The sequence below is a fragment of the Salmo trutta genome, chromosome 26, assembly GCF_901001165.1.
Source record: "Salmo trutta chromosome 26, fSalTru1.1, whole genome shotgun sequence".
In the NCBI taxonomy this organism is placed as follows: domain Eukaryota; kingdom Metazoa; phylum Chordata; class Actinopteri; order Salmoniformes; family Salmonidae; genus Salmo; species Salmo trutta.
Window position 1 is genome coordinate 17872519 of NC_042982.1, and position 11253 is coordinate 17883771.

The window sequence follows — 11253 nt, forward strand, 5'->3', positions numbered from 1 at the left end:
GTGGGAAAAAAAACTACTTAAATATGATCTCCAATCAGAGGCAACGAGGACCAACATAGAAATAGAAAACATAGAAAAACACAAAACACCCCCTGTCACGCCCTGACCTACTCTACCATAGAAAATCACATCTTACTATGGTCAGGACGTGACACCCGGTAACAATATACCAGCCGTCAGATACAGCCTTACAATAAAACAAACACGTACACAAACATGGGGGAAACAGAGGGTTAAATAATGAACATGTAATGGGGGAATTGAAACCAGGTGTGTAAAAAACAAAGACAAAACAAATGGAAAATGAAAAGTGGATCGGTGATGGCTAGAAGGCCGGTGACGTCGACCACCGAACGCCGCTCGAACAAGGAGAGGGACCGACTCCGGCGGAAGTCGTGACAGAAACAAATTAATTAGGCCCTAATCTATAGATTTCACATGAGTGTGAATACAGATATGCATCTGTTGATCACAGATACCTTAAAAAAAACAGTGGCGGGATGGATAAGAAAACCAGTCAGTATCGGGTGTGACCACAATTTGCCTCATGCAGCGAGACACATCTCCTTTTCATAGAGTTGATCAGGCTGTTGATTGTGGCCTGTGGAATGTTGTCCCACTCCTCTTCAATGGCTGAGCAAAGTTAGTGGATATTGGCGGAAACTGGAACCCGCTGTCGTACACGTCGATCCGGAGCATCTCAAACATGCTCAATTGGTGACATGTCTGGTGAGTATGCAGGCCATGGAAGAACTGGGACATTTTCAGCTTCCAGGAATTGTTTACAGATCCTTGTGACATGGGGCCGTGCATTGTGCTAAAACATGAGGTGATGGCAGCAGATGAGTGGCATGACAATGGGCCTCAAGATCTCTTCACAGTATCTCTGTGCATTCCAATTGCCATTGGTAAAATGCAATTTTATTAGTTTTCCAAAGCTTATGCTTGCCCATACCATAACCCCACCGCCACCATAGGGCACTCTGTTCACAACATTGACATTAGCAAAACGCTCACCCACACAACCCATACACGTGGTCTGCTGTTGTGAGACTGGTTGGACATACTGCCAAATTCTCTAAAACAACGTCGGAAGCGGCATATGGTAGAGAAATTAACATTAAATTTGCTGGCAACAGCTCCAGTGGACATTCCTGCAGTCTGCATGCCAACTGCACGCTCCTTCAAAACTTGACACATCTGTGGCATTTTGTTGTGACAAAACTGCACATTTTAGTGGCCTTTTATTGTCCCCAGCACAAGGCCCACTTGTGTAATGATCATGCTGTTTAATCAGCTTCTTGATATGCCACACCTCTCAAGTGGATGGATTATGTTGGCAAATGAGAAATGTTCACTAAAAAGAGCTGTAAACAAATTTGTGCTCAGAAATTGAGAGAATAAGCTTTTTGTGCGTATTTCAGCTCGTGAAACATGGGACCAACACTTTACATGTTGCGTTTATATTTTTGTACAGTGTAAATCTCCTGAGGCATACCTACCAAGAGAAGCTGAAGATGTGTAGCTCTGTCTGATAGCGTAAGTCTCTGTCTCACCCATTACAGGCTGTCATCATGAGTAAGGTTGAGAAACGGTTTGATAGCACCATCTAATGGCCAAGCCCATTCGTTACTGTGGGAGAGAAATAGTAGGCTATTGTTAGAGATGGGGTTCCCAAGTGTAACCCAGGTGACCTACAAATTGATCTAATTTAATGTATTATCCCCAAAGGGGAACTTTGTCTGGGACAAAGAGAGACATAATCTGGTGTGCATCATGTGATTTTAACCAGTTATGAGTAGGCATTGCCCGCTATTTTTTGCAGAGATGCAATGAGTCAAAACGATTCTTTCTCAAATTCCTGATAGAATACAATAAAGAAAATCATAATCCTAATATTTATGATATGAACTTGTAGGAAACAGAAGGGGAAGGGACAGACATACAGCACCAGTAAGAAGTTTGGACACACGTACTCATTCTTTGGACACTGTGCTAACAAACCTCCAAACGAGCTTCAACGCCATACAACTCTCCTTCCGTGGCCTCCAAATGCTTTAAATGCTAGTAAAATTAAGTGCATGCTCTTCAACAGATTGCTGCCCGCACCCTCCCGCCCGACTAGCGTCACTACTCTGGACGGTTCTGACCTAGAATATGTGGACAACTACAAATACCTGGGTGTCTGTTTAGACTGTAAACTCTCCTTCCAGACTCACATTAAGCATCTCGAATCGGTTTCCATTTCGCAACTAAACATCCTTCCCTCATGCTGCCAAACATACCCTCGTAAAACGAACTATCCTACCGATCCTTGACTTCGGCGATGTCGTTTACAAAATAGCCTCCAACACGAATTGCAAAAATCCCTGAAGCTGGAGTCTTATGTCGCTCTCTAACTTCAAGCATCAGCTGTCAGAGCAGTTTACCGATCACTGTACCTGTACAGTCAAGCTGTAAATAGCACACCCAACTACCTCATCCCCATATTATCACTTACCCTCTTTCTCTTTTGCACCCCAATATCTCTACTTGCATATCATCATCTGCACATCTTTCACTCCAGTGTTAATGCTAAATTGTAATTATTTCACCATCTCCCTACTCTTCTTCATTTGCACACACTGTACATAGATTTTTCTATTGTGTTATTGACTGTACGTTTGTTCATGTGTAACTCTGTGTTGTTGTTTTTGTCGCACTGCTTTGCCTTATCTTGGCCAGGTCGCAGTTGTAAATGAGAACTTGTTCTCAACTGGCTTACCTGGTTAAATAAAGGTGAAATAAAAAAAATAAAAATTCAATAGTTTTTCTTTATTTTTTCTACATTGTAGAATAATAGTGAATACATCAAAACTATGAAATAACACATATGGAGTCATGTAGTAACCAAAGGTGTTAAGCAAATCAAAATATATTTTATATTTGAGATTCTTCAAAGTAGCCAGCCTTTGCCTTTATGACAGCTTTGAACACTCTTGGCATTCTCAACCAGCTTCATGAGGTGGTCAGCTGGAATGCATTTCAATTAACAGGTATGCCTTGTTAAAAGTTCATTTGTGGAATTTCTTTCCTTCTTAATGCGTTTGGGCCAATCAGTTGTGTTGTGACAAGGTAGGGTTGGTATACAGAAGGTAGCCCTATTTGGTAAAAGACCAATTCCATATTATGGCAAGAACTGCTCAAATAAGCAAAGAGAAATGACAGTCCATCACTATTTTAAGACATGAAGGTCAGTCAATCTGGAATATTTCAACAACTTTGAAAGTTTCTTCAAGTGCAGTCGCAAAAACTATCAAGTGCTATGATGAAACTGGCTATCATGAGGACCGCCCAGGAAAGGAAGACCCAGAGTTACCTCTGCTGCAGAGGATAAGTTCATTAGTTACCAGCCTCAGAAATTGCATCCCAAATAAATAAATGCTTCACAGAGTTCAAGTAACAGACACATCTCAACATAAACTGTTCAGAGGAGACTGCGTGAATCAGGCCTTCATGGTCGAATTGCTGCAAAGAAACCACTACTAAAGGACATCAATACAAATAATAAACTTGCTTGGGCAATGGACATTAGACCGGTGGAAATCCGTCCTTTGGTCTGATGAGTCCAAATTAGAGATTTTTGGTTCCAACCGCCTGTGTCTTTGTGAGACGCAGAGTAGGTGAACGGATGATCTCCGCATGTGTGGTTCCACCATGAAGCATGGAGGTGTGATGGTGTGGGGGGGTGCTTTGCTGGTGACACTGTCAGTGATTTATTTTGAATTCAAGGCATTCTGCAGCGATACGCCATCCTATCTGGTTTGCGCTTAGTGGGACTATCATTTGTTTTTCAACAGGACAATGACCCAAAACACACCTCCAGGCTGTGTAAGGGCTATTTGACCAAGAAGGAGAGTGATGGAGTGCTGCATCAGATGACCTGGGCTCCACAATCACCCGACCTCAACCCAATTGAGATGGTTTGGGATGAGTTGGACCGCGGAGTGAAGGAAAACCAACAAGTGCTCAGCATATGTGGGAACTCCTTCAAGACTGTTGGAAAAGTATTCTAGGTGACTACCTCATGAAGCTGGTTGAGAGAATGCCAAAAGTGTACAAAGCTGTCATAAAGGCTGTCATGGGGTGGCAGGTAGCGTAGTGGTTAGAGTGTTGGGCCAGTAACCGGAAGGTTGCTAGATCAAATCCCTGAGCTGACAAGGTAAAAATCTGTTGTTCTGTCCCTGAACAAGGCAGTTAACCCACTGTTCCTAGGCTGTCATTGTAAATAAGAATTTGTTCTTAACTGACTCGCCTAGTTAAATAAAGGTTAAATTGAAAAAAGGCAGGTACTTTGAAGAATCTCAGACATATTTAACACTTTTTGGTTACTACGTCATTCCATGTGTGTTATGTCATAGTTTTGATGTCTTCACTATTATTCTACAATGTAGAACATAGTAAAAATAAAGAAAAACCCTTGAATGAGTCGGTGTCCAAACTTTTGACTGGTACTGTACATCTGTATTATCCAGGGGGGGGGGGGGGGGGACATGGAGGAAGACATGAGTCCGTTAAATCTAAACCAGCTTCAGATTGGATTATACAGGGATGTATACATTGTACAATTATTATTATTTTTTTAAATCTCTGAAATTATGTTCTGAAATAGTTTCTTAAAAGTACACCAAAGAAAAAGAAAATGTAACATTGAAGGCAATAAAACAACATGTGCACAAATGAGATAAGACAAGGTATTGATCAGAAAACATAAAGCCCACTTAAATCATCAGTAGTCATCAGGTTAAGCATTACAGGGCAGTAAGCCTAATTTACACCCTACGCAAGCATGCAACACAAGCAATTAGAAACTTGCGTTCTTGCATTGCGTGCATGCGTAGAGTATACAGTTCACATTGAGTTAGAGATTAGAACACCTCCTTTATAATGAACGTTTGACCAACATGTTTCTGATGTTCGTCTGTTCATGTGTTTTAAGGTCTGGAGCCACGGTGGACATAGCACTCAGAGGCACTGAGGCACGCAATGAGACACATCAATGATGGGCCAGATCGGGTGTCTGTTGTTCAGAAGCTAACAGACACCAGTATGACGGTAACGTTGTCGGCACATCCTCTCCTCACTGCCTCGTTGGCCAGTCTCTGACATGCTGCTTCATAGTGGCCCTCTTCCTCAGTCTGTCCCTCCTTCTTCTCAACACTCCCATTCTGAAAATACCCACAAAACAGTGTCACACACACACACACACACTCCAAACACCACAGCAAACACACATCCTGTGAGCTCTTTTTTCCATAAACACACATTGTGAGCATGATGTATACCTGCAAGATGTGGAGAACGTATTTAACAGCTTCCTCTGCAGAGAACACTTTAAACAGACCATCACAGCCCAGGATAATGAACCTGAGAGAGAGAAAAAGAGAAAGAGAGAGTTCACCCATCAGTCCTCCAACAAATCCAGTTAGCTTTTCCAAGCCCACGTCATGTCAGTTCAGTGACTACTTCAAGGAAGGGAGTAAAAAAAAAATGCATTTACAAAGTATTGGAACAGGGCTCGGCTGGGAGTACCTGGCATAGTGTTACCTGTCATTGGTTGAAACCGTACATGTCTTACCGATCATTGGTTGAAAGAGTCAGTGTCTTACCTGTCATTGGGTGTAAGCTGACAGCGCCTGAGGTCAGGTGTGGATATGACTCCAATGCGTTTGTACTGTCCATCTCCTATAGACCTGGACACTTCCAGCACCCCAAGGACTCGCCCATCCCTGCAGCAACATACACAGCAGCAACCATGGATAAAGAGTTGATTAAATAGTTATTCCTCCTCACAGAGCAGGTCAAGGACATCATTAGTACTTATCAAAGATTATTTTTGTTGTTGATGCTTTTTTCCAGGCACAGATCTACAGAGAAAAGATATGAAAGCCCAGTACCTCACGGTGCCCCCCGCCCGCTGGATCCTCATGCGCTCCTCGTAGATGGTGGGGTTGTGTTCCTTACTGAGCGCCAGAGTGACACACTTCCTATCTCCGCCCTGCATTTTCTGTTCCATCCGACAGAGAACCGCCTACAGAGACACAATGTTACAGGTGAGGAAATTTACTACAACGCAACAGAATAAAAAAGCAGCTTCCTTTGGCAATATCATCATTGATGATGGTTAAAACTAAGGTTACTATAAAATTGCACCCTATTCCCTAGTCCATTACTTTAGCCCAGGGCCAATAGGGTGCACTATATACGGAATGTGTGAGCAGAGCAACACCTTACCCTGCTGTCTCCCAGGTTGGCTACATACACCATGTCATCCACCACTAACATACAGGTGGCTGTAGAACCATCCTTCCAGGCAGGCTTCCTGTGGGACCAGACCAAACACACTGTACACATCGCTTCATACATTCATGTAGAACAGATTAGCTCATCAATTTATAAGGCTTCTAAAATACTCCCAAATGGCACCCTATCCCCTACATAGTGCACTACCTTTGATCAGGGCCCATTTGGGATACACAGCTATGTAGGGAATAGGTTGTAATTTGGGACTTAACCATGGTAATGCACAGACATTCAAAGCACTTACTAGACATCCGTGTTGCCTCCCACAATGTTTCATTGTTCCGGCTTAACACGTCTGTACGTAATAGAATGTCAGTCTGGTAAAGAGGAACTACGTCACTACCTACATCACTTCCTTATCCGCTTGAATAAAATACCAAATAGTAGCTAGCAAGATGGAGATCACAGATTTTTAATGAGTGCATTTTGCAAGTGGCTAGTTGACATCAACTACCTGAAACCTGAAACCACAAACTTTGGTTTTGAATAATGACGTTCTGGCATGTTTGCCTCGTGATTTGTTGGGAGAGTTGTCTGTCTGAAGAGGACCCACCCCATATTTTTTTTCCTTCCCTTATCGTAGTTACCAAGAGAGTGCGTCATATCTACCAGAACCTAGTCACTGCTGTTGCCTAGGGTCGGGTTTACAAGACTAAGCACTTACTGGCTGGAGGCTTTTTTCAGGAAGTCTTCATCTGTTTGTCGGAAGGTGTCTAGTAGGCACTTCTTCACGAGTTTGTCCAGGTTCTCAGTTTCTACTGTGGGAGGAGACACACAATATGCATTAGAAATTGATGAATCTTCTAGAATATTGTGAAGAGATAATACCACTAGAAATGAAAGCCAAGTTTATTGAGGATGAATAGGCATGTGATCTGAGTCCTTTTTTAACCAGGCAAGCCAGTTAAGAACAAATTCTTATTTACAATGACAGCCTACCCCGGCCAAACCGGAGCCAATTGCACACCGCCCTATGGGACTCCTAAACACGGCTGGTTGTGATACAGCCTGGCATTGAACCAGGGTCTGTAGTGACGCCCCTAACACTGAGATGCAGTGCCTTAGACCGCTGCGCCACTCAGGAGCCAAATCTCAAGAATTAACTGATGTATATTGAATATGTGAAGAGATAACACAACAAATAAATCCAGCCCAGTCTTTTGACAGCGAAGAGGGGATCTGAGTCTTTCCATTCACCTTTAGGGAACTTCAGAGCCAGAGTGTGGTGAAGATGTTCTGCAGCGAAGCGAGAGGCTCTAGCTCCTCCATGGCCGTCGAACACAGCGAAGTAGGCCAGACGAGACCTTCAACACAGACAGTAGTGTACATCACTTCACTGGAGCACACCATCACACCTTCCAGGTCCTAACAGACTGACACTCCCCTATGTTAGAGAGAAGGGGACTTAGGATGTCTCCCAAAAGACATATTCTTACCTATATAGTGCACTACTTTTGGAGCCCTATGGAAGGTCTGGTCAAAAGTAGGACACTACATATGACTGGCAATAGGGTGCACTTTGGGACTCATCCTGACACTCCCCTGCGTCAGAGAGGGGACTTACACTGTAGTTGGAAGGATGGACAGGCAGGTTTTCATGTCAGATAGGAGAATGTGAGCATCCTGCATCTCCTCTCTCTCTCCCCTCCGAGCAGCTACATACCCCTTCAGTATAGGCACACCTGGGGACACAGAGAGTGATCACTTTCACTCAGAGATTGATCCTCTGGGGACACAGAGTGATCTCTCATAGCTAGTAGTAACTCCAGACACAGACAGACAAGACAGACAAACATAAAATAAGTGACATACTGCACATTCATGTGGAAATGTCGAAAACCTTTACAAACTTTCTTTTCTTCTAGTTTTTGTTCTTCCACCACCTCATCATCATCATCAGGTGCCTCTCTTTTCCTCTTGGCCCCCCTGTCTTCCAGGGGTGATGGACATGTCTTCTGTACCGAGGCTTCACCTGATGCAGGTCGAACCGGGACAGACAATGAAGGGAAAATATAATATTCAGTCATCCACTGCTAACTGTCAACTACCCAGCTTAGCTGTTCCAGCTTAGCTAACAAGTAACGTTTGATAGCTAGTCGGGAAACCCACTGCACTGGGCCTATTAAATTAATGACTAGCTATTCTTATAAAAAAATTAACTGTTAGATTATATTTGTTCAGGTAACGTTAGCTCGATAGACAGAGAGAGCAACCAAATCTGTCTCTTTGCTAGATAGCAGTTGGCTAGCTAACGTCACATAATTGGCTAATGTAATGTTAGCAAACACGTTATAGCAGAGGCTGGGTTAGCATCAGCAAGCTAACGTTATTTGATTACGACACCTTGAAACATGTTAAATGTGTAATTCATGAAACGTGTTTAATGTGACATATCAAGTTATCTACCTGCGGTTTGGGTTGGTTCTGGAAGATCGTCGAATAAATCCATATTGAAGAAGGCGCTTTCGCTGGTTTGCTGCTTCTGACTTCATTCAGGGGCGCTCGCAAATAGTATTTAGCTTATGAACAACATTAGCAACATTAGCACATCTCCATTATTTAATCGTGACGTATTTTCAAAAAGTTAGCCTATTTTCTATGAAAATGTAGCTAATTAGCTAGTTTGATATGTATATGGTCAAATTAAAAAAAAATGTTTTTAACTTTTCTAATTACAGAAAACATCACAGTTATTACTTCAAATATGATCATGTTTTACAGTAACTTTATGTCAGCGTTGGTGGTATAGTGGTGAGCATAGCTGCCTTCCAAGCAGTTGACCCGGGTTCGATTCCCGGCCAACGCAAGTCGTTTTGTAATACTGTCTGATGTGAAAGCATTTTGACTATAAGCTATATACAAACCATTACATATTTTTTTTCCCAAACAATAACCGGCACAAAAGTGCCAACAATGCAACATTGAATGAAGATGTTCAAAAAGGGTTGTAATGTAGCCTTCAACCCACCTGGCGACGCCCGAAGATTTTGGTCTCTAGTCGAACTCGGAAGCTATGTCAAGCCTTGCTGTAATAGTATCACGGCAGCACGGTTAAGACATCCGGTTTTCGTATTATGCCTTCAAAATAAATGTCCGCGGTGAAAACTATGTGTATGATACAAAATCAATATTTTTTGCAGATTTGCATAGTGCATAATGTTAAAATGATGTAAAAAAAAAAAAAAAAAAGTATAACAACATGAGGTGAATTTTTTTACCAAAGAGAATTACCACATTATATACGACAAATAATATTATGAAGTGGAGTACATTAAGAAATGGTTGGAGATTAAGTAAATGATTGTAAAGAACATACAGTAGTAATAGCCTACCAGTAAAACACAAAATATAGGCCTAAATTGACCATTTAAAAAAAAAAGACCATTATTTTGATTGTATGATTATTGTTCATTTACTGCTCCTATTGTTCAAGGGTGCAATTTAGAAATGTAATGTTTAAGAAAAGTCTTAGTTTATATTTGTTGTGTTGCACGAACAAATTGCACTTCACAGAAAAAACTACCGATTGTGTGTCCATAAAACCATTGTCCAGTTTACTCACTAGTGTTCATCCCTATTATACAAAAAAAGAATTTGAACAAAAAGCTAGATCATAGGAAGTGTTGCTGCACTTTTACCCGTGTCAGACAGGTTTGAATGGAGTAACTGGACACTATGGCACAAATATAGCACTGTACAGGCAAAATGATCGATTGTGTGTCCATAAAACCAGGGTCCAGTCTACTCACTGTCCCTAGAATACAAATCAGGTGCTCATCAGCATTGGGATAATATAGGTAATTTACAGGTATGCCAATCAGTTAACACCCCATCTACTGATCACATTGTTGTCCCCCACGATGAAATCGGGGAGGGGACTGTGGTCTGTCTCCGTCCATTCGTTAGTCAGATGCAATATTTTAGACAGCATTGTTCAATCTTCGCTAACGAGAACCAAGAGGGGCCTAGCTTCCTCCTTCATGACTGGGAAAGGCCTCAATTCTAGGCCGTAGAAAATCCTACATCCATCTCATTAGATCAGAACAGGATGGATCAACAATGATTCATATTACTTGCATCCTAAAAAAAGACTAGTTGTGTTTTGCTGCAGAACACACTTACATTATGTGTCTACCCATATGATGTAGATCATTGTCCGTTTATTAGATGTATAAGCTTCAGTAACAAAATAACACCATGGTTGTAACAACACTTTAAACAGATACTTTTTGTGTACAATATGTTTGTCTTGACTCCACACTGGTAAGTTAACTTATGTAAATTAGACAGTCACAGAGGATTTTCTTCTGAATAACTGGTCAGGGCATAGCACTTTCCATTCAGCTTCAGGCAACTTTAATGTAAGGCTTGATCACACCTGTAGTGACTACTTCTATCCATCACACCCATTGTTGCTTATCCATTGTTCACTAGATATATCAACGTAATTAAACCCAACACAATGTTGTGAAACAGAATGCTTCCCACCACTAGATCCCATAACTAGATGTGATCTGTACGTGATCCCAAAGCTGCCACCAATTTTGCGTAAGAAAGTGAAAGCTGCAACAGGGACTCTAACCAGGGCTCATACTTGGCAAAGTGAGCTCTAACTGATGTTGCCATGAAAGCCTAGTAGGCCTCTGGGCAGAGGCAGTAGGACTACAATCCTTGCATATGCCTTGTTACAATAGCCTAAGTATAAAACATGATTAACACAACCATAATAATCAACATGAGACAGCCTTGGAAGTGTAAGCCAACAAAATGCATTATTTTACATGAACCTGTTTAACAGCATTGATATGGCTAAATTGTTCATAGTCCAGACTTGTTATAGTTGCAAATACCATGCAGTTGCACCAGGGGAATTTAAACCAAACATGTTTTTTTTGCAGGTCTTCTGTTTCC

The 11253-nt window shown here is 41.8% G+C and overlaps 1 protein-coding gene and 1 non-coding gene across 4 annotated transcripts; one reads left to right on the forward strand and one right to left on the reverse strand.

Annotated features, from left to right (window-relative positions):
- Window positions 1-4514: 4514 nt before the first annotated feature.
- ilkap (integrin-linked kinase-associated serine/threonine phosphatase) lies at window positions 4515-9368 on the reverse strand. 3 transcript variants are annotated; one of them, XM_029715062.1, is made up of 11 exons: window positions 9311-9368; window positions 8749-8861; window positions 8183-8314; window positions 7907-8024; window positions 7540-7646; window positions 7007-7100; window positions 6274-6361; window positions 5937-6070; window positions 5649-5768; window positions 5325-5406; window positions 4515-5207 (listed from the first exon to the last, which is right to left on the reverse strand). In XM_029715062.1, exons 2-11 carry the CDS (start codon window positions 8789-8791, stop codon window positions 5067-5069), a joined length of 1059 nt encoding a protein of 352 aa, XP_029570922.1. In that variant the 5' UTR covers window positions 8792-8861; window positions 9311-9368; the 3' UTR covers window positions 4515-5066. The 3 variants fall into 3 exon arrangements, with proteins under 3 accessions (XP_029570922.1, XP_029570921.1, XP_029570920.1); XM_029715061.1 differs by lacking the exons at window positions 8749-8861; window positions 9311-9368 and having other exon boundaries at window positions 7007-7097; window positions 8183-8736; XM_029715060.1 differs by lacking the exons at window positions 8749-8861; window positions 9311-9368 and having other exon boundaries at window positions 8183-8735.
- On the forward strand, window positions 9077-9148 carry trnag-ucc (transfer RNA glycine (anticodon UCC)). The gene has a single exon. It is a non-coding gene; the product is annotated as a tRNA-Gly (tRNA).
- Window positions 9369-11253: the final 1885 nt, after the last annotated feature.